Raw genomic sequence first — 23,824 nt, 5'->3', positions numbered from 1 at the left:
ATATTCTTAATCCACGTCTCTGTAGAAGTGTCGCTCTTACCAACCACCTCTACTGTCAGTGGCATATCTAATGAATACGCTATGGGTTCATTTGAACCCTTAAATGTTGGTTTAGTCTATGTAAAGTCAAAACTCTTTCTAACAATATTATTGGGTCCGAAATTTTTTGGCTACTATAGCGAATGGCATGTATACACCTATGACAATATTGTCATTTAAATAATATTCGCTGTTACAGGTAAAAAAGATCCATAAAATTTAATTTTTCATTTTTAATTGTCAAATTCTAAGCTTAGTCACACTTTACATTATGAAGAAAAAAAATTTAATGATGAAAATACATATATTCATATAATATTTTTTATCACAAATAATGTTTAGAGTATCTAAATATTTTGTTAAAATCCTTACACTTATTATTGGTAATTATAGGTATTCTATTTTTATAAAGATAGATAATTATTATACTACCAAAAAAAGAAGATAGTTGTTATACGGGGGTAAATTTACAAAGAACTTGTTGTTATAAAGGTGGTTATTGTTGTTGTTATAGGTAAAAGACCGTTATAGAGAAGTAAAATATAACATAAAAAATCCATTTCTAAAAAACTTAATTGTTATAGAGAGATGTTATATGTGGTTGCTTCTGACCGTATACGTGTTAAAATTTTTATTAACTATGTACAAATAATAGACACTGAACCCAATAGATTTAATGGAGATGGTAAAATCACAAATTTAAACTCATAAAATTTAAATTCTAAATTCACCTCAATATACCACCAATCCACCTCCACAACCTGCCACCAATACAACTTCTGCTTTAAATTCATAACCATGGAGGAGGCGCGGGGGGGGGGGTGTTAAACAGAATTGTTTGTTAAACTTAAAACTGTTGTCAGGCGCAAGTTGAAAACAATAATAAAAAAGGATCAGAATAATAAATCTGACATGACTGCACTTGGTCCTAATTCCATTGGTTCGCTGGTAATGCTAATACATATACTCCATTATTTATTAGTTTAAGCAGAAACCTTTCTTTCCTTAATTTTATTCTTGTCTTACTTAAAAAAAAAAAAAAAAAAAAAAAAAAAAAAATAAAGACCTCTTCTTTTTATTATTCATTAATAACATAATAATGTGGAAAGCAAATAAAAGGTCATTTCCTAGTACCTACTTCTATGTGCAGCTAGTCTCAAGCTTAGGAGCCGTCTGGATATGATTTGAAATAATGAGATGTAAACACATTTAGATATGCAATTTGAATTTCTTAAGTTGTATTTTTTCTTATAGACATAAAAATCCCACAAGTTATGAAAATTATCAAAACTTTCTCAATTCCTATACAATCTAAATCTTAGTATCCTTACAAAATAAGCAAGTCATAGTTCATAAATAAAAGTTGGTAGAAGTTAATGACACTGGTAAATAATTGGTAGGAATAATTATTAAAAATATCTATCAACTTATGGGTCTCTTTTTACAAAATATAAACTTATGGGTCAAATCTTACTTTTGAAATCATGATTTGAAATACCAAATAATGCCTTTTTGGATGACCTGGAATTTATCTCATGAGATGAAATCGCATGTCCAAACGTTGATTTCATCTCATGACATAAAATCGCATATCCAAAAGCCTACTTAGTTTAATAAGTAAATCCTATATATTTAATACACAAAAAGAAAGTGTATTATTAATACACTTATCTGACACTGCATGCATATTATAAATTATATATTTAAATAAATTTGATGTTTTTGGAAGCCAATAATTCTTGGTGGATTGACAAATATAATTTTTAATTTTACCAGTTACAGTTAAATGTTTATAACATAGTTTTACTTGTAATTATCCTATGAGTCATGACCTGACTGTGTAAACTGTTAGTTCATAGAACTTAAACTCTTTACAATATTGTACAATTTGGAAAAAATTTAATTGCTTTATCGACAGGTTTTATGAAGGTTGTAAGGTCTGGAGATTTAATTTCTTACACTGCTGAAGGAGGAGTTAGAATTCTTGGGGAGGGTAAGTTCTTGGTATCTGATAGTTTCCCTGGAAATGAAAGGACCAAAGATTGCCTGACTTCCAAGGTACATTTCTTGACTAATTAATTTAATTTTGCTTTATTATACTGTCACTTAATATAAAGTATCATTTGATCGGTGACAATCAGAGGGTTCAGATAATTTGATGACTAGTATTGACTACGCTATATTTTAGTATCTGTGTGTGAGAGTAAACGTGCAAGAATCAAATATAGATGAGTTCTATGCACATTTCAGAACTCACAACCTCTAATTCATAAATCTGCCACTGATATGAATATTACTTGGGTTGTTTATTTACTATGCTTCTTTGTCGAAAAACAAAAAGGTAGTTCGGAAATGAAGATTAATGCATCAATGTTTATTATACTTTTGAATACAGATTACATATTCAGAAGCTATACAAATAGGTGAAGAAACGACCAATCTGTTTTGCTTTGGTACTAATGATTAGCGGAAGGTTCAGTTGCCTATTTGTTTCAGCAATCAGAATATATCGCTGCCAACTAATCGCGATTCTCAATAAAATAGCTCATCACTTATGTCACCACATTCACATACAAAGTTTATAACTGATGCAATCAGTAGCAGAGGCAGGATATTCACCAAGGAAGTTCAGAATGTGAAGAAGTAAACACACGAATATTGCAGGATGAAAACCGATGTGAGCGCAGCGAAGAACAAGACTAACCTTAACCCGCTAATTTTAACTCGTCTTGTCATGTCGTATAACATTTCTTTTTACTTTTAGCCCTACTTCATAGAGTGCTTCTTAAAATTTCTTGTTTTTTCCCTATCAATTTGCAGTGTTCTATTTTATTTTAAATTTTTTATTTTTTTCTTCCAAATAAGTTTCCTTTCAATTATATATTACTTTGAAAATCGCCAAGGTTTCTAAAAAAAATGTGTAAGGATTGAATTTTTAATAATAGAGTACTCAAACAAAAAATTAATATATAGGAAAAAGTACTCCACAAATGATGATGTCATAGTTGATAAGATTAACTATTCAATATAATTCAAACAGTAGTTTCATTTTATTAGTGTACAAGTAGCCACATTCAGAATCAATTTACAAAAACTTACGTGCCCAGTTTTTTTAAGTTGATAAAGCCTTTATCATTTTATGATGATGATGTTTAAAAGATGATGAAGCCTTGTTTGCAACAACTTAAAAAAAGTTAAAAAGACCAACTCGGAAGAGCAAGCAGCGCAATTAGGGGTCGTTTGATAGTTTGTTAAGAGACCACTTATTCATGTATTATTCTCTGCATAACTAATACAACGTTTAATAGCTAGTAAGGACACACCTTGTTCATGCAATAATTTTAACATACTTATAACGGGTTTGGTAGCTAGTTAGGAAGTAAGTTATTCATGTATAAAATTAGTACGACGTTTGTTTGCAATTTAGAAACCCGCATAACTAATACATGTATAAGTTATGAAGGAATCTATGTATTATTTTGTGCGGGGTAAAAGGTGGAATTACTAATATACAGGAATAACTAATACATGAATGAAAAATTGAAATGACAATATTACCCTCATCACGTCCCACTTAAATATTTTCCTTTTCTAAACAACTACTTTTATATATTATTAATAATATTTTAATATTTTGTAGAAATATATAATATTTTAATTTTATTGTAAAAAAATATTTTAATTTTAAAAAGTATATAATATTTATTAACTTTTAATATAATAAACCAACATTTAAAGAAATAATTTATCCATAACTAAACCATACATAAATAAACCTTCCAACTAATACCTGCATAACTAAACCCTTCATAACTAATACTTGTATAACTAATACCTGCATAACTAAACCTTGCATAACTAATACCTGCATAACTAATATCTACATTACTAATACCTGCATAATCCTACCTAGCTACCAAACAACCCCTTAGTTTTTTTTGCAGAGAATGTGAACTTTAACGGAAGGATATTTTGTAAGTTAATTATAGATAGAATAGTCAGGACTAAATGTGCTCCATTATTTGAAAGATGGAGGATTATTAGTGCTCTACCTCAAACAATGACTATTTCGAGTGGAAGTCTAAATATAAAGGACCATTTTTGGGTCTTCTCTTGATAAAAGTATAGCAGAAGGTGTGGCGAAAACACCAAAGCTAAAAGTAGAGGAAAGTCTGCAGTGAGTGCAGCAGAGGGAGGGAAAGGGGTGGGGGGCGGAGGGGGAGGGGGTGGGGTGGGGAGAGGACCATGTGAAGTTGGGGTCAATTTGAACACCCATGACCACTAAGCTAAGTTTCTCAAAATATGTCGAGGGGGTTTATTGTAGTGTATATATCGATAAAACTAAAATTCAACCTTACATATATGGCGTAATTTTTCTGACAAAGGGGGTTTTGATGAACACCCTTCCCTCCACCTAGCTTCACCCGTGGATGCAATCAGACACTTGTTACAGGTATAAAGGCTTTCCCACATTCACATATATAGCTATTGGAATTATACACTCATAAGAGCCTCCATAAATCATTTTTCTTTCTCAAAACACACTTATTAGAATATTTCAATAAGCAAAATCTCTACATAAATAACTCTCAGTATCAATTTCATGTGTATAAATAAGCCCCTCCCTGCATTACCATGCTATCGGGCTACCTAGGGAGGCTCTTCAATTTCAGTATAATAAGCTTCAGATCGCCGTTCTCGGAAAGAAATATGGCTCTGGTGGTGCCAAAATCACACCATGTATTGCATCCGTTAGTGTTTAGATGTTAATTAAAAAAAACCTTTTGCGGTTAAATGTGATTTCAAAAAGATGTTTTACCATTTTTCTTCTATTCTTCTTTTTGAATAATTTTTCAATTTCAGAGCCGGTTAGAACCTGGTGGAAACCCCTCACATTTAACTTCCCGTGTTAGAAGGGTGTTTTATTTTTCTGCGACCTTTATATAGACCTACCAGAGTTTATAGATTCCTCATACTCAAAAATTTCAACGAGTCTCAGATCGATTTTACTCACTTGCATCTCTTTATATTTTTGCCAAAATGTTTCTGCACTTGGTACAAATAATCATTGAGATTGTTTGGCATCATCTTGTTGACAACACTCTGTTTAGGTGCAGGCATTTTGACATTTGCCGGAATCAAACACCAAACAACTTTAATTTGTGTGCGTACATGTGCAATGCCCCTGTATCAACCAAACATTTGGTATATCCATGCTAGAAAAAAAGTAAGTAGAACAACCAATCGAGACAACTTATTAGAGACGTACATAAATTTTTGTATAGAGCAATTGTGAAAGAGAAAAAAAAAAAAAAAAACTTGCTTCAGTTTTTGCTTAAACTTCAATAATCAGCTCAAGGTTATTCAAACCCTTTAGCTCTTAAAAATACATACTTCCTTTCGAAACTCACTTAAAGATCCAATCTTTTTTTCTAGAACCTCCCTTTCTCTCAGACTAAATCCATTATGCCAACACCTTTTTATCCTTGACATCTGAAATTTTGGAAAATAAGATAGTGTCAAACACTTGCAAATTATTTTTCCAAATATAGAGAGTTATATAGTTGGACCATGCTAAAATCAAACTATATGATGTTAAAACAACCAATTACTAAATAATTAGATCATTGATGTACCTAAACCCTATAATAACAACTTACAACTGCTTGCGGTAAAGATTTAAAATTTTATTCAAATGATTCCTCCATCATCACATATAGTTAGATTTTTAGTATCTTAAAACATCAGCTAAGGGTAATCCTTTCCAAAATCTTCTACTTATTGTAATTATTGGAAATACAAATATGCTCAATATAGATCCTCAATTAATTGTTATAACAAAATCATAACTACTTAATACTTACAATAAATTAAAAGATCAGGGTGCGATTACTTCTTCTCTGGTAATTCCTTTGACTTTGTTGCTTCTTTCTTCGTCGCATAACAATTTTGTTTCCTAGCTTTTCAATGATTCTTGCAAGCCATTTCGCATTTTCAGTTGAGAACATGAAATATACAATGGATAATCCAATACATAGTCCACTTCCATAGCCCATAAGAGCAGCTTTCCAAAAGTCATTGAGAAAATCAGAATCGCTTTCTTGGTCTAGCGCAGACGCAGTATCATTTGTCTCTGATACCCGATCATTGCCACAACCTTTCGAAACTGGGAATTTACATATCCAGCATTGCCTTCATATGAGTTGCTCTCAAAAGTATGAAATTGAGGTCATCGAGGAATGCATCCTTGGAGATGATTGTGGGAGAGATTTAAGAATGCAAGATACGTAAGAGAAACAAGCTGACGTGGTATCTCCCCCGAAAGCTGGTTAAACGAAAGGTCCAGTGATTCAACTATAGATAAACTTCCAAGTGATGGTGGTATATGACCTTGTAATCCATTATGAAACAAATTCAACACCTGAAGTGCAACAAGATCACCCAAAATACTTGGAATATGTCCTTCAAATTTGTTATTTGAAAGATCGATAGTTGAGTAAACTCTTAAAACTCTAACAAGTTCAAGCTCTAGTCCCTTAGTTGCAACTGTTATAGAATCTTGGTAATATCCGTCTCCAAGATATCTTGGTCCCTTCATTGTTTGATCAATTATTTCCATGGCTTTAAAATGTTGACTCATCGGTAAGTTTCCCGTGAAGGCATTGTAAGAGAGATATATGATTCGAAGCCCAAGAAACATGTTTCCTTCCCTTGATGTTCTAATTGGTCCATATAATTTATTCGATTTCAAGATCAAAACTTGCAGCCTTTGCAGAGTTCCCAGCCATATTGGGAATGAGTCACTGAGATAATTATCTCCAAGGTCAAGAACTTGCAGCCCTTTGCAATTGACCAATGATCGGGAAATTTTCCCATGTAACTTATTCCCATGCAAGTTGAGGCTTCTTAATGAACTTCCAATGCTAAAAGTTGTTGGAATAAACCCCGAAAGATTGTTATGACGCATGTCAAAAACCACAAGATGTTCGCTCATGTTGCCAAAACATCGAGCAATTGCTCCCTTCAAATTGTTTCTACCCAAATCTAGAATTTGTAGTGATGCTAAATTGCAAATAGATGACGGGATCTCTCCACTTAGATTATTTTGTGACATCTTCAAGATCTGGAGGCCACGTATATTATCCAAACATTGCAGAATATTTCCTTTCATGTTGTTTCGCTCCAAATTCAGTTTTTCCAGTGATGTCAAATTGCAAACAGATGAAGGAATTTCCTCAGTGATGAGATTGTTGTCACTGAGGAACAGCGTTTGCAAGTTTGTCAAGTTGCTAAAGGAAGGTGAACTAAACCAGTGAGTTGATTACTAGATAATTGCATGTCATTGAGGTTAACCAAATTCCCCAACTCACCAGGAATGGGACCAGAAAGATTATTTTCATACATCATCAAAACCTGGAGGCCACTAATATTACCCAAACACCGCGGAATTGCTCCCTTCAAATTATTTCTAGCCAAATGTAGAATTCCTAGTGATGTCAACTTGCAAACAAATGAAGGAACTTCCTGAGTAATGAGATTGTTGTCACTGAGAAAGAGAGTTTGCAAGTTACTCAAATTGCCAAAAGAAGTAAGAATTAAACCAGTGAATTGATTACTAGATATTTGCAGGTCATTGAGGTTTTTTAGATTCCCCAACTCACTAGGAATGAGACCAGAAAGTTGGTTATCAGAAAGGTACAAGAGTTTGAGCTTAGTTAAGTCACCTATCACTTTTGGAATTGAACCAGTGAGTTGATTATAAGATAACTGCAAATCATTGAGGTTTTTTAAATTCCCCAATTCACTAGGAATGGGACCAGAGAGTTGGTTAAATGAAATGTGCAAAAGATTGAGCTCAGTAAGGTCACCTACTGTTTTTGGAATTGGACCAGAAAGATTGTTGGCAAAGAAGCTTAATTTCTGAAGTAACTTCATCTTCCCTATTTCTACTGGAATAGGACCAGACAATTCATTAGAGAAAACAAAGAACAATTTTGCATTGATTAAGTTACCTACTTCTCGAGGGATATGACCTGTCAACTGATTTGTATCAAGATAAGCTTCAACAAGATTGACAAGTTTTCCTATTTCTGTAGGGATGGAGCCAGAAAGGTGATTCTCATTAAGATAAAGAAAAGACAAATTGTTCAAATTCCCCAATGAAGCGGGAATAGAACCATTAAGAGAATTTTTACTCAAAGCTAGTTCGGTTAGAGACCTTAGGTAACCTATTTCTCCTGGAATAGAACCATTTAAATAGTTATCAGCAACGTAGAGAGCCCGAAGCTTCACTAGTGAGCCGATTTGTGGTGGGATTGTGCCAGAAATCTGATTGAACGACAGATCAAGATAGACAAGATTATTGAGCTTACCAATTTCAGGTGGTATGATGCTAGAGAGATTGTTCATGCTAAGATCAACATATTCAAGAAAAGGGAGAGATGAAAAGGGAAAATCATAGAGTGTACCAATGACACTAGCATTTGTAATATTCAACTTGTTTACGCTACCATTAAAGCATATAACTCCATACCAGTCGGTGCATGCATTAGAACTTGGTGTCCATGAAGCCAATAGGGAATTATTCTGATTCTTGAAAGTTGCTTTCCATTTTAGGAGGGCAGTTGCTTCTTCCATGGAAGCAAAAGTAACTGCAAAGAGGTACAAGAGGATGGAAAACTGAAGTAAAGAGAATATTTTGCTGGGAACCATCATCGTATATTGAATCGATTGTGCAGGGTACACTTTTTATATTCTAGTATATCATCATTATTCAATGGGTTAGCTAAAGACTAAAGAAAATGTATTTGGAAACGACTTCGAGATCAATGAGTCTTTGTCTCATTCTCCTGGGAAAAGTCATTAAAGGCAGAATCTGTATATGTCGATTACTTTTCAAATTGGCCAAACTTGAAGTTGTTGAAATGTCACTATCCATGGAAACTAAAGTAAAGATAAAAAAGCAAGCATCTAATTAAGTAACATCAGAGGTGGCCAACTATAAGATTTCAAGAGATTCGGGCAGAGTGAGTTTAACTTTGTTCTGTTAGTCAATATTAATTAGCTTTGAGAATTGAGAATCACGCAGGTGATATTAATTATACTGTTGTCAGGTTTACAAGTTGAAAACAATAATAAAAAAGGATCAGAATAATAAATCTGACATGACTGCACTTAATCCGAATTCCATTGGTTCGCTGGTAATACTAACATACTCCATTGTTTATTAGTTTAAGCAGAAACCTTTCTTTCCTTCATTTTATTCTTGTTTTTCTTTTTTCTTTTTTTTAAAAAAAAAACTCTTCTTTTTATTATTCATTAATAACACATTAATAATGTATAAAGCAAATAAAAGGTCATCTCCTAGTACCTACTTCTATGTGTAGCTAGTCTCAAGCTTAGAAATCGTTTGGACATGATTTGAAATCACGATTTGAAACCATGAGATACAATCATGTTTGGACATGCAATTTGAATTTCTTAAGTTATATTTTTTCTTATAGACATAAAAATTCCACAAGTTGTGAAAACTATCAAAACTTTTCCAATTCTTATACAATCTTAGTATCTTACCAAATGAGCAAGTCATAGTTCATAAATAAAAGTTGGTAAAAGTTAATGAGGTTGGTAAATAGTTGGTGGGAGTAATTGTTAAAAATATCTACCAATCTATGGGTCAAGTTTTACATTTAAAAATTTTGAAATCATGATTTGAAATCCCAATTAATACCTTTTTGGATGACTTGGAATTTCATCTCTTGAGATGAAATCGTATTTCAAACGCTGATTTCATCTCATGACATGAAATTGCATGTCCAAAAGCCCACTTAATTTAATACGTAAATCCTATATATTTAATACACAAAAAGAAAGTGTATTATTAATACACTTATCTAAACTGCATGCATATTATAAATTATATATTTAAATAAATTTGATGTTTTTATGGAAGTCAATAATCCTTGGTGGATTGATAAATATAACTTTTAATTTTACTAGTTACAGTTAAATGTTTATAACATAGATTTATTTGTAATTATCTTATAAGTCATGACCTGATTGTGTAAATTGTCAGTTCATAGAACTTAAACTCTTTACAATATTGTACATTTTTAAAAAATATTAATTGCTTTATCGACAGGTTTTATGAAGGTTGTAAGGTTTGGAGATTTAATTTCTTACACTGCTGAAGGAGTTAGAATTCTGGGGAGGGTAAGTTCTTGGTATCTGATAGTTTCCCTGGAAATGAAAGGACCAAATATTGTGTCACACCCCAACCTTGGGGGGTGTGGCCGGCACCCGACACCCGAAGGGCCGAGCGAACCAACTGTGATATCCAAACTAAGTAACGTGAATCATAGGCCGACAAGGCCGTTGAATGACAATTGTAAGAAGTATATCATAACAACCTGCAAGCAGAAAAGGCCCAACAATACATATATGCATAACTAGGGCCGACAAGGCCACAACCAAGAAAGACAACTAGTCAGAAGGCCGGCAAGGCCAAACACAATACCTGTACACTACTGATAGTCTGTAAGCCTCTAAGAGCACTAATATGCATCAACTGGTCGGGACAGTGGCCCCGACGTACCCATAGCCATACTATGTGTATATATATATATATATATATATGCATGCATCCTATTTAATGACTCTGACCAGCAACTCCGGAGAATGGAGTGCGAACATCCCTGCTGTACTTTGGTATCCTACTGAGAAAGATACAACAATCCGTCTACCGTACCTGTGGGCATGATCACAACGCACAAAATGCGTCAGTACGAAAGATGTACCGAGTATGTAAGGCAATAAGCATAAACATAACATAAGCATAAGAGATACAGATAACTTGGGAAAAGATGTAGAGACAACCTTAAACTCTGAACGAGGCCACTGAGGCCGACCATAATCATGACATAAATGAAAATGCATGCCCGTAAAATCATTCCTCACTGTGGAGGCATATATCATATCATATAACAATAATAAATCCCTCGTAACTGGGTGAGCTCATCATCATAACATCATCTCTCGCCCAACCGATCGCGGGCAATGCACGCCTACGTGCCTACCCTGCCGCCTACAACACGGCTCAGTAAAGAAAAAAGCACATCTAGGTGCACATATAAGTGCCTACCCGGTCGACTATAGCGTGGCTCGGTAATGAAAATAAATACATACATATGCAAGACTGACCTCAGAAGAGTATAATAAAAAGAGTCGAAGTGACCTATCGTCGTTAGCCTCCGACTATCGTTATTGTCGCTACGTTCTTTTACCTTTTAATTCAAGAGACAACCACATGGAGAACATGTAAGATACTTGGTATGAGTTACACACATGAAATAGAGTTCAACTCATTCCGATGGTATATGATCAATCCAAGTTTAGCGGAACATTCCAATTCGGTGGCAAAAGAGATATGTAAGCATGAAAAGGCGTTTGATGCAATCATATATGAAATAAAGATTAGTCCATCACAAGGAAGCGTATTTATCTCATGTTTAGTGGAAACTTATATCTATGGAAGGTCCGTCATCTTTAAGTGATGGACAAGAAAGATAAGGATGCGGGAATACACTTTAATACAAGCTATTTCGGAGAAGAGGTAAGCTTAACCACTCCGGATACGCCCGACTCAAGTTTTACGAAAACGTTTCAATCGATAACCAAAGAAACATGGAAATATGGACAGCACTTTAATATAAGTCATGTATGAAGTAGAGGGCTACTCAAGTAAAAGAATATGATCGACTTATGTCTTCACGAAATGAATGTATCAATGAAACGTTCGTCGAGTTCTAGTCATGCCACAAAAGAGAAGAGAAATCCCTACATACCTCGTCGATGGAGTTATATATGTTTCCCGAGTCCTTGAATGCCTTACGAATGATTTCCTACATAATACAGACTATTCAAGATCAAAACCAAGGTCATAGCTTATAGAAATCTTCATTTAGACATTTAATCGAGCAACTCATGGGCGTGAATTTATAGGACTTTTGTTAGCGTAATTTCCTCGTAAAACACTACCAAATTCTACTTTTCTACTCCTCCTCATCAATACGATCCAATCCATATCAACACAGCTCCAAACAATACGTTAAAACCACATAAAACAGCCCAACTATCAAGCCAAGTCTATATGAGTTTACAAGAATTGTCAAAGCTTATTCTATGGGGTTTTCACCAATTTCTATGATCGATTACTTATAGAAGTTCAAAGAGATCAAAAGGAAGTTAAAATATACCTTAGATGATCAAAATCACTCCAAACTCCAAGTTACTTCAAGGTGAAGTCGTTATCCAAGAAGCAAATTAGCGAAAAAATCACAATTCCGTAGTTGCCATGTTGTTCTTCATGTTAAAGTTGATAGATTTGCTCTTGGTTTGGATTGAGATTGATGGAGGATTAATTGGGGAGGGTTCGAGAGTTTTCCAGGTCTTGAAGATGATAAAATGAAGGGAAAAATCGTGAAAGGCCTTATATATATAGAAGGCAAAAGTGCAGCCACCGACCTAGAGCACTGTTCCCGTGACAGTTTATGTCCCTGGACGGAAATGCGAATATCTCTCTCCTCCGATGTCGTATCGTCGAACGACAAAATGCTCTGAAAATTAGACTCGTAGACCTTCGATTTGGTAGGTGGATCACCCCATAACTCCAAGTAAATTGAGAGAAAATCTCCGAGACATCTGACCCAAATTTCAGTAAAATTTGCAAACTTAACTTGCGACGCCCTTTGTCGACTTTCGTATTACAACTCGTTTGACTTCCAAACTTAACAAGAGACCATTATACAATTCAAATACTTCATATCATTACTTGCTTAGCCTGTGGAGCACTCCTAATCTCATCCAAAAGTACAAGTTATCGTATTCCCAACTTGCCGACTTTTGACGAAACTCATGCTTCTTTGATTCATTCACCCTCCAAATCTTCCGCCACTTACTAATATTATTTATAGACTCTTGTAACCATTTTTATTAATAAAATCAATCCCTTTTATCCTCAACATAATTTCTTTTGAACTTGCGTCGACTAACTCATGATGCGACTTTAACGTGCGAAAATCTGAGGTGTAACATATTGCCTGACTTCCAAGGTACATTTCTTGACTAATTAATTTAATTTTGCTTTATTATACTGTCACTTAGTATAAAGTATCATCGATCGGTGACAATCAGAGGATTAAGATAATTTGATGACTATATACCATTTTAGTATTTTCCTTTTGTTGTTTTTTCTTTGCAAAGCATGTTGGCTTTATACGTAGAGAAAAGACATAAAATTCTTCCTAAACTTGTCGCAAAAATTGACTTTATCAATTTAACTTTACGAACGTTTATATACCCCCTTAAATAATTTTGAAGCGAATTTTGTTCAACCCGCCCTTGCCCAACTGGGTCAAAGCTGGGCGTTGTTGAGCCACTCGCTTTCTAATTCGTCCACGTCATTTATTTATTTTTATTTTTTCAAAATTTTGTCCAAACTAAAAAATAATTTCCCTTCTTCTCTCCCACTTTCTTTTCTTTTTTGATATTCATGTCAGCTTAGAGCTGCACTTTCATGGAAACCAAGTTTTCATTATTTCATATTCAACTCAATAATTCTCAAAATAATTTCAGTTTAAACTTGTCAGTGCAAAATAGGTTAGGAAGAGCAAACAAATCCAAGAAATTAGACCCACATGAACAAAACCCAGAATCATATAAAATTTAACCACCATAATTATGAAGAAAAAGGCAAAAAAGATGTAAGAATTCCTCAAAGTAAACATCAATCCAACAGCTCAAAATTCCCAAAAATAGGAGATGAAAAGATCCCAATTTTCACAATGCAGATAGTAATCTAAGTAACCTTCAATCCTAATTAAACAAAATGAGGTCCCTAATTTGATCTCTTTTATTTGTGTCAAATCAAACCCATAAATTAAATCTATATACAAAGAAGAGGAAAAAATGGTGGCATCTGTTGAAGTAGAAAGCCGAAAGAGAAGAGAAAAGAATAAGAAAGAAAAAGAAGGCAAAAGAAAAAAGATAATTTAAAAAATATGCTTAGGGAATATTACTAGACTTATTTAAATGGGATTTTAGAAGCATGATGAAGACAAGTTTGAGAAAAACAAAAAGATACTCCCCCCTCCCAGTTTCTGTGATGCATTTTGAATGAGCATAGATGTTTGTATGACTATAATCATCTTATTAAGGGTAAAATGAGAAGCTTAAAATCAAATTATTTTTAAATATAGAAAGATATCATTTTTTTCGTGGAACTGACTTAAAGATATCATTTTTTTCGTGGAACTGACTTAAAAGGAAAGTGTTCATCACATAAATTAGGACAGAAGAAGTATTCAGTATTCAGTTTTGCCTTTTACGAGTGAAGCTAACACCTATAATGATGTTCCATCAAGACGAATGTTTCATGTTTGTCTATTCAAAAGGAAGTTAAACCGATTCCAATTCAGGCGAGGTTATGAGACCATTTTATCTGTACTAGTCCGAAGATGAATCAGAAAAATTAGATGAAAATGTAGAAACTCAAAATATCAGCCTATAACCACTCAATGTCTCATAATTGATTAACGAAAAGTAGCAATCTGATTAATTCAGCATGCAAAATTCCCTTTTTTATGCCAATCCGCAACAGCACAACTTTTGTAACATCTTCTGTTGCTCTTTTTGCATTTTGTAACTGCATAAATGTGATCTGTAAATTTTCCTTTATCAGTAGAAAAGTACTATCATTTAAAACTCATATTTTATTCTTAAAATGTTGATATTAAGTTTATCGGGAATATACTGATGATTATGACCTTCAAGTATCCGTACAGATTGGCCCCTTATTGATTGCTGGAAACTCTTTAGTTCTCATGCCTCCAAGTCTCCAACTCAGGTTAATTACTTCAGTAAAATTTAGTTCCAGATTCTCTATATTATAATGCATTAAACTCTTACTATGTACTATATAGTTTCCGTGATTCATCAATTGTATACTATATGATGACGGGTCTCTTTATGTCTTTATTTTCAATTTTACGTTTCTACAAAAGGAGCTTTATAAATGGATAATATTGGCATCCATTAACTTCGAGAAAAGAAGTGCCAACAGGGCTAAAGTTAGCGCCCATTTGGACAAACAAATCTTTTGCTGCTTTTCAACTTTTCTTTTCAAACAACTGTTTGGTTATACATTGTAGTCACTCAAACTTGAAGTTGAAAAGCTGGTCCTAACCACTTTTTTTGAGTAATTTTTTCCCCTCACAAAACTTTAAATATATTTTCAAGTGAAATGCATGTCCAAACACAACTTCAATTTCCAAACACGCTTTTTCGACTTAACTTCATGTCCAAATGTCTACTTACTTTTGTGTGATCATTTGTAACAGGGTGCTGTGGCTGCCCTGCATATGGTGCATTGCTTCCACTTAGCTGGATTCCCTAAAGGCCTTAGCAGTTGTATCACAGGAAAAAGTTCTGAAATCGGCGATTTTCTCACTATGCATCCTGGAGTAAACTGTATAAGGTACCTGATGTTGTTCTTTACATTATTCGAATGTATACAGTTTCTGAAACACTACCAAGTAAACGAGTTCCTTCGTCCCATTCTATATATTTGTGTATCCACGAATAACGGTACACCTGTTTTCTTTTATCAGCTTCACCGGTGGAGACACCGTCGTTGCAATCTCAAAGAAATCGGGAATGGTCCCTCTACAGATGGAGCTAGGAGGAAAGGATGCTTGTATTGTGCTCGAAGATGCTGATTTAGATTTGGCTGCCGGAAATATTGTGAAAGGAGGATTTTCTTACAGATGGAGGTTTATTTCATTATCAAAAGAAAACATGTTAATTTTTCTTTAGTTAGGTGACTTGACCTTGACTATTTGGAAATGCTTTCAGTGTTGATGTTTTTTTTTTTTTTTTTTCCACCGATGTCCGGTACCCGCGTTGAGGCCCGGTTACATCTGGATTCGGGCTGGAAAGTCCCACAATGGGGGTGGAGTGCTCCCTAGTAAATGTGACTCCATACCCAACGCTCATACCCGAAGCGATATTTAAGGATGAATAAGTACTTACCGCTCCACCATAGCCCTTGTTGGTCAGTGTTAGTCTCACTGATACAGCTTGCAACCAAGTTCTCACAACTTTATTGGCAGTAGGCAAAGAACATCCCCTATATACATTTATGGAGTAACTTCATGTTTTTCCTGATTTATTATCGCTCACACTTAAGGCACATTTTTGTTCGTGCATTCGATGGCTTCTCTTTGACACCGTTAATCATCAATGATATGAATACGATAGGTGATCACTTTTTGTTGTAGAGTTCATATTACATGTAATAACTAATAAGTGATGTTGTTATGAATTGCTTAACCAATATGTAGATGCGACATGGATACGCTTAATTTACTCAAGTACCTGATTGTCTTAACAACACTTTATAATTAACAATTGATATCCATGTCTACCACAGTGGTCAAAGATGCACAGCCGTTAAATGCCAAAGTGGCAAAGCTAACCGTTGGGCCACCGGAAGATAATTGTGATATCACTCCAGTTGTCTCCGAGTCATCGGCAAACTTCATCGAGGGGTTGGTCATGGACGCAAAGCAGAAAGATGCAACATTTTGACAGCCATACAAGAGAGAAGGCAACCTTATCTGGCCCCTGTTGTTAGACAATGTTAGGCCAGACATGAGAATCGAATGGGAAGAACCGTTCGGACAAGTTTTGCCTGTTATTCGCATTAACTCCGTCGAAGAAGGAATCCACCAATGCAATGCTAGCAATTTTGGTCTGCAGGTAACTTTTTCTCTGCATCTATCATAAACTTGTCCATTAGTTATCTGGTGTTCCATCAGCAATGTTTGGCTAACCTCATAAAAAAACAAAAATAGCACATTGTTTGGTCGTATGGGAAAAAATAATCCCAGCATAATTAAATGCAGTGTTTGGTTTGCTGTGTCAAATAATACTCCCATTAAGTTATGTAGGACCCTGTGTATTAGTTAATGCAAAGTAAAATTTTGAAGAAGAATTAACCGACATAGTCGTCCATCCAACTCTTTAAACTAGAAATAGTCGTTGGAGGTATAATCCATGTATAATATGTGTATAACTGTGTGTAATCTATGTCTACGGACTACAAAAAGTAAACAATGAATCTGACTGGCTATTCTTTAAAGATCCGAATTTTGAATAAAAATACATGTATTAGAATTTCAGAGATAAAAAGTAGTATAAAAACGAACATGACATTGTTAGTCGCTGCAAAACAATCTGTGTTATTATTCACCGTATAATAATTCCTTCAATATTATAATCCCAGCATAATTAGCATGTGAACCAAATGACTCCTTGTATACTCCGAGGTTGGCAAATTTGACTCAAATACAGGGCTTTGTGTTCACCAAAGACATCAGCAAAGCAATACTGATCAGTGATGCAATGGAGAGGGGAACCATTCAAATTACTTAAATTTTGATTATCTTCGCGATAATTTCTTAGTAATTACAGTAATTAATTTTGTTTAACAGGGTCTTAAGGACAGTGGAATTGGGTCACAAGGGATCACTAACAACATGTTACACCTCTTGTTTTCGTGCGTTATCGTATCGTAAGGTGGCTAACATGCTAAGAAGGTAATGTTTTGAGGTATTTAAATAGTATGATAGTCCTATGTTAAGTTTTGAAGTCAAACGAGTTGTGATATGAAAGTCGACAAAGGTCGTCGCAAGTTATGTTTGTAAATTTCACTGAAATTTGGGTCAGATGTCGAAAAGCTTTTCCCTCAATCTACTTGGAGTTACGGGGTGATCCAACTATCAAATCTAAGGTCTACGAGTCTAGTTTCCAGCACATTTAACCGTTTTTCAATACGACGTCGGAGTAGAGAGATATTCGTATTTCCATCCAGGAATGCAAACTGCCGCAGGAACAGTGTGCTAGGTTGGTGGCTATATTTTCCCGAGTATAAATAGATGCCTTGGGACGAATTTTTCTCCATTTCTTCATCTTGAAAGACCATAGAAACCTTAGGAAAACCTCTCTAATAATCTTCCATCAATTATAAACACACCTAAGGGCAAATCAAACAACCTCAACGTGGAGAACAACATGGCAACTTCGAAATTATGATTTCTTCACTATTTCACCTTTCGGAGGAAAACCTTGCTTTGAAGTAACTTGGGGTTTGAAGTGATTTTCATGATCTAAGTATATTTTAACCTCCTTTTGATTTCTTTGAACTTCTACAAGTAATTAATCTTAAGAATTGGCTGAAAATTTCATAAGATAGGTCCTTGCCGTTCCTTAAGAAGCTCTTGTGAACATAGTTTGATTGTTGAGCTATTTTGTATGGTTTTGGTGTATTGTTTGAATATGTGGGAATATGGATAGAATCGTATTGATAAGGGAGAGTAGGAAAGTAGAATTTGGTAGCGTTTTGCAGGAAAATTGAGCTACAAAAGAGCCTACGAACTTATGCTCGCGAGTTGCTCGCTTAAATGTCTAAATGAAGATTTTCATGAGTTATGAACTTGATTTTGATCTTGAATTGTTCGTTTTGTATAGGAAGTCATTCATAAGGTATTCAAGGACCTGGAAGATGAGTATAGCTCCATCAACGAGGTATGTAGGGCTTCCTATATATCTTTCGGCATGACTAGAACTCGAATGAACGTTTATTGAATTGTTTCGTCGAATTCAAATTGCTCCACTTCAAATTGATAAATGTGATTAAATATGACCTTTTCTCATGAATAACTCACATCGGAGAAGATTTAAGTATTCTCATCTTCCCTTGTTCATCGCTCAAGAGAACTAGGATTCTTTTGTTCATTCTTTCTCTGACGTTCATATTGATCATGGCTACTGCTAGCTTGAACATGATGTTTACTTCCAATAAATCCCTAAAACCTAACTTTCGTGTTTCTTGTCTTTGGTTGTCTCATAATTGGAAACCAAAGAACGCATCGACAATAACAATAGTTGGAGGATAACGACAATAGGTCACTCAGACTCTTTTTATGATATCTCTTTTAGCCGCGCTATAGTCGGCCGGGTAGGCACTTATATGTGCACCTAGACATGGTTCTTTCTTTACCAAGTCGTGTCGTAGGCGGCGGGGTAGGCACGTAACTGTGCATCGCCACTGATCAGTTGGGCAGAGAGGATGTTATGATGATGAGCTCACCCCACAGATGGATTTATTATTGTTATATGATATGATATATGCCTCCACAGTGAGGACTGATTTTACGAGCATGCATTTACATTTATGTTATAGTTATGGTTGCCCTCAGTGGCCTTGAACAGAATTTCAGGTTGTTTCTAAATCCCTTCTCATATTATTTACATTATTTGTGCTTGCGCTTATCGCCTAACATATTCAGTACATATTTCGTACTGACGCCCTTTTGTGCGCTATGTTCATGCCTGGTTGTGTCGATAGACAAAGCCGACGCGCCTCCCGAGGACACCGAGATCGCCTATCGAGTGTCGCACCCACTTCTTCGAGTTGCTCGGTCCCCGAGTCCATAGGTACGTACGCATATATATATATATGTATAGTTTTGGGATATGTCGGTCCTATCCCGACCGTTGATATTGTGTTACTCTTTAGAGGCTCGCACGCTTGTACGTGTATATATGTTTTGCTTGGCCTTGTCGGCCCCCTGTACAGTTGGCATGACCGTGATATAGCCTTGTTGGCCTTAGCTATATAGATATATAGGTTGTTGTTGGGTTCTTCTGCGTGCAGGTTGATACATTTGGTTCTTGTTAGTGTCATATAGCGGCCTTGTCGGCCCATTATTCATATTACATGTCACAGATGCCATAGTTGATTCGCTCCGGCCTTCGGGTGCCTAGTGACGGTCACAACCCCCCCCCCCCTCCCGCGGCAAAGGTTGGGGTGTGACACAGCATTAACATGATGACTAAAGTGAAGACCCCCGTGATCAACTTGCCAACTCCCACATACTATGGGGTAAATAAATCACTGTTGCTTTAGAAATAAGACAATGATAAGAAGTACTTAAATTCAAGAAGCTATATTGTAGATGGTAGTGAACTTGAAACCATTTATTGTCTATTTTTTCCTTTTTGAGCTTATCAAGATTTATATTGGTGAACAAGGGGCATGATAAAGAGATATCGAGTTAAATATTTGTGTTTGGATTTATTTCACCTTTCTATATTTAGTTCGTTTTTTATTCCAGCATTTTCGTTTTCCGATAAATGACACTTTAAAAGGAATGACATGACATGTTTAACACTATAAAATTCAAAAGTCTTTTTATTTTACATTTTTAAACTTTGTGCCCGATCAAAAAATGGGTGGAGAAATATTTTGAAAAGGCCCCAACTTCCACCATTCAATATCTTTTGCGGCTTATTTCAAAATGTCCTTTTTCTTTTTTCCTCCAAGAACATCTTCTTCATGTTTCTTGACTTTATTTTACTGTTTTAAGTTTCACAGAAAATTATGAGACTTTTTGACATCCAAATGAAGCTGCGGAAATAAAAGCAAATAAAGCTTTATTTATGAGAGGCTTCTTCCATGGTTATGCAGTGCTACTTTACGTGGGCTTCTTAGTTGGGCCTGTAATTGGGCGGGTTTTGCGCATTCAAAGCAAATAAAGCTTTCTTTTCATATCAGGCATTTAACGTTTGATCATGCTTACTCGTATGGATGTTCATATCAAATCAAACAATTTAACCGTAATAATCAAAATTAAAATGAGAATACATGTCTTGCTTTCACTGACTTGGTATAGACACTCGATGAAGGTAAATTTTACCTTGACCATTGAACCTCCATTTCTTTCACCTAAGTGATCAACTACTTTTTTGAAAAAAAATATATATATATAGAGGGACTAACTGAGTTGCAATGGCTTACAGGCCGATAGGATTCAAATACAAAAGAAGTAATTGCACGGTTTCCCTTCAAATGGACTCGTCTTTAAGCCCTTCAAATGGGCTGATCTTTAATTTTTGGCCTTCAAATCGAACTTATGCTTAGCGGGCATAAGTTCTTAAGGCCGCTAGCATAACTTGTGAATACTATGAACTGATGAAGCGTAACTTATGCCCCTCTATTTATGGATTCGATTTTAAAGGAAAAAACTTAAATACCAACCCGAAGGACAAAGCTAAGACCAGCATAAAATAGGGACAAAAGTGCAAATTACCCCAACCCTACATTCAGATCATTTTTTTGCGCGGATTTTCCTTCAGAGGCACTGGTCTTTAATTTTTTGCCCCTCAAATTGTTGGTCTTTAATTTTTGGCCTTTGCCTAAAAACTCATGGGTTCCGGATTCGAACCTTCACTCAGTCAAAAAAAAAAATTGCAAGGCAGAGTTTTAGATTTAAAGTTTGCCTTATGCCTGAAGGCAAACTCTGCTTTAAGGTAGCAAACTCTACCTTAAGGTAAAGTTTGCTACCTTAAGACAAACTCTTGGTTGTAAGGTAGAAAACTCTGCCTAGTTATTGGGCTAAAAATTAAAGACCAACAATTTGAGATTGTGTCCACCTAGTTATAGGGCTATCCTTTAAATGCATTTTACTGGCTGTTGGATGAGAATGGGCCAATTTACACGATTGTCCTTATTCTTGCCCCTCAAATTGGTGGTCTTTAATTTTTGTCTAACGCTAAAACCCTTTGGTTCCGGGTTCGAAACCCCGCTCAGTCAAAAATTAAAAAAAAATCGCAAAGTAGAGTTTCGCGGCAAAGTTAGGCCTATTTGGGCCAAATTGTTAGCCTTCAGCAGAGTTTATTATCAAACTTACATGACAGTAGAGCTCTGACTCAAACTCAAACTCGCCCGATCATGTAGTTTTGCCTTCAGGCATAAGCCGAACTCTACCTTAAGGCAGAGTTTTGCCTTATGCCTGAAGGCAAAAAAAAATTTTGCCTTGCGATTTTTTTTTTTAACTGACCCGGGATTCGAACCACAAATCTCATGGTATTAGGCGAAAGGAAATAATTAAAGACCACCAATTTGAGGGACAAAAATTAAAGACCAGTGCATTTAAAGGATGTATCACTTCAAAAAAAAAATGAGTAGTAGGGGCTTCAACCCCAAAAAAAGGAGAGTTTGCATTTTAGAATTTTGCGAATCCAAACTCTACCTTGCGATTTTTTTGACTGAGCGAGAGCTTGAACTCGAAACCAAGAAATATTTAGCGAAGAGCAAAAATTAAAGACCACCCCCAGCGAAGGGCAATCCTGCAAATTGCCCACGTATAGCCAATTTTGGGCTCCATTTAAATCATAAATGAAGTTTATAAATCCGTACAAAAATGTCAATAAAGTACAAAAATAAAAGACCAGTACGTTTGAAGGAAAATCCACACAAAAATTACAATAAACCTTTTTTTTTTTTTTTTTCCCATTCAATGCATTTAACGTTTGATTATACCTACTCGCACGGGCGTTCATATCAAATCAAACAATTTAATCGTAATATTTAAAATCAAAGTGAAAAATCTATGTCTTGCCTTAATTGAATCGATATAGACACTCATGCGGATATTTTACCTTGGCCACTGAATCTCCATCTTTTTCACGTAATTAAAGAGATTAATAAAGAGGGATCAACTATCTTAAAAAAATAAAAATAAAAAGGGACTAACTAAGTTGCAATGGCTAAAAGGCCAATAGAATTTGGATACAAGACACTATTGACGGATGAGAACGAGGAAGTGCACAGATAAGCGATTTTGGACTCCATTTAAATCATAGCCGAAGTTTATAAATAGTAAGTTCAATCATTTTAGAATCAATTTTTATAAGTGAGTGGAATTGCAAAAATTCACATCCGAGTCACAAACTTTTGCCTGAAGTTTGACTGACATATTGCTTGTGCAAGCACAACTTTAGACATATTCAATTAAAAATTTGATTTTAAGGTTTTATATTCAATCATCTGATAAGAGTGTTTGATAAATTTACTTTTGGTTAAATCCGATAATTTTAATAATTTTCATGAATTACAATTTTTGATATTAAAATTATATATTTAATTCCACAAAAAACCTATTTATGTTGAACTTAGGTTGAATTATGACTATGGAATGTGATGAATCTATTAATGATTCTTAAATTTGTTTTCTTGTTTCGTAACTCTAATTCCCTGAATCATACTTTCATTATTATTGTTAAATTTTTCGTTGAAAGAGTGCCAATTGATTTGCCTTAGACGAAAATGGTTCTGCCATTGAGTGGAATAATTAAAATATCACAACTTTTAATTAAGAATGAAGTCTGTTTTGATAAAGAGCAAATGAGAAAACTTTACTTGTGAGCTTAATATTTATTATGCAAAAAATAAAATAATCAAATTTAATAGGTTTCAGTTACCAAATGATAAAAGCCAAAAAAGAACCTAAATATAGTCATTTGACCTTTATATCACAAAAACAAAAGGAAGGTGCTTTGCTTAACACGTTTCTTAAAACATGCACATCTCTAATTTCGTGTTGATTGACGCTTTGTATTACATGTATGTTTAAATGACTTTTTTGTTAAATTCACAAATCATGTTCTTTCAATTTAAACTTGCATTTAATGTGAACACACACTTTGATTTTTAGGTGAAGGTTGTTCAACTGATAAATCACTCTTGAGCCCAAATTTGAACTATATGCACCTAATGATTTTACAGAGAAAGGTGTTAAATGATAGATCATTTTTTGGGGGGCCCCTTTTTTTTTTAAACCCCCAAATTTAATCATTTTTTTAAAACTAAAAAAAAAGGGGGGGG

The 23,824-nt window shown here is 34.7% G+C and overlaps 1 protein-coding gene and 2 pseudogenes across 2 annotated transcripts in view; 2 read left to right on the top strand and 1 right to left on the bottom strand.

Moving 5' to 3' along the window:
* LOC132041164 (NADP-dependent glyceraldehyde-3-phosphate dehydrogenase) overlaps positions 1 to 20,802 on the top strand; it is a 36,672-nt gene extending 15,870 nt beyond the window's left edge. The window contains exons 9-10 of one of the 2 annotated variants that reach the window (XM_059431984.1): positions 17,589 to 17,631; positions 19,977 to 20,236. In XM_059431984.1, coding sequence (XP_059287967.1) covers positions 17,589 to 17,631; positions 19,977 to 20,065 — 132 coding nt within the window. In that variant the 3' untranslated portion in view covers positions 20,066 to 20,236. Of the gene's footprint in view, positions 1 to 17,588; positions 17,632 to 19,976; positions 20,237 to 20,533 lie in introns of those variants that run through there. The other variant, XM_059431985.1, reaches the window with a different exon arrangement.
* LOC132040848 (receptor-like protein Cf-9 homolog) lies at positions 5,343 to 8,870 on the bottom strand (annotated as a pseudogene).
* Positions 20,803 to 22,703: 1,901 nt separating the features above from the next.
* LOC132039188 (pentatricopeptide repeat-containing protein At4g02750-like) overlaps positions 22,704 to 23,824 on the top strand; it is a 5,007-nt pseudogene continuing 3,886 nt past the window's right edge.

Source organism: Lycium ferocissimum, chromosome 12 (genome assembly GCF_029784015.1).
Source record: "Lycium ferocissimum isolate CSIRO_LF1 chromosome 12, AGI_CSIRO_Lferr_CH_V1, whole genome shotgun sequence".
Classification (NCBI taxonomy): Eukaryota; Viridiplantae; Streptophyta; class Magnoliopsida; order Solanales; family Solanaceae; genus Lycium; species Lycium ferocissimum.
The sequence above is the reverse complement of the archived record's forward strand: the minus strand, read 5'-3'. Positions and strand labels throughout refer to the sequence as shown.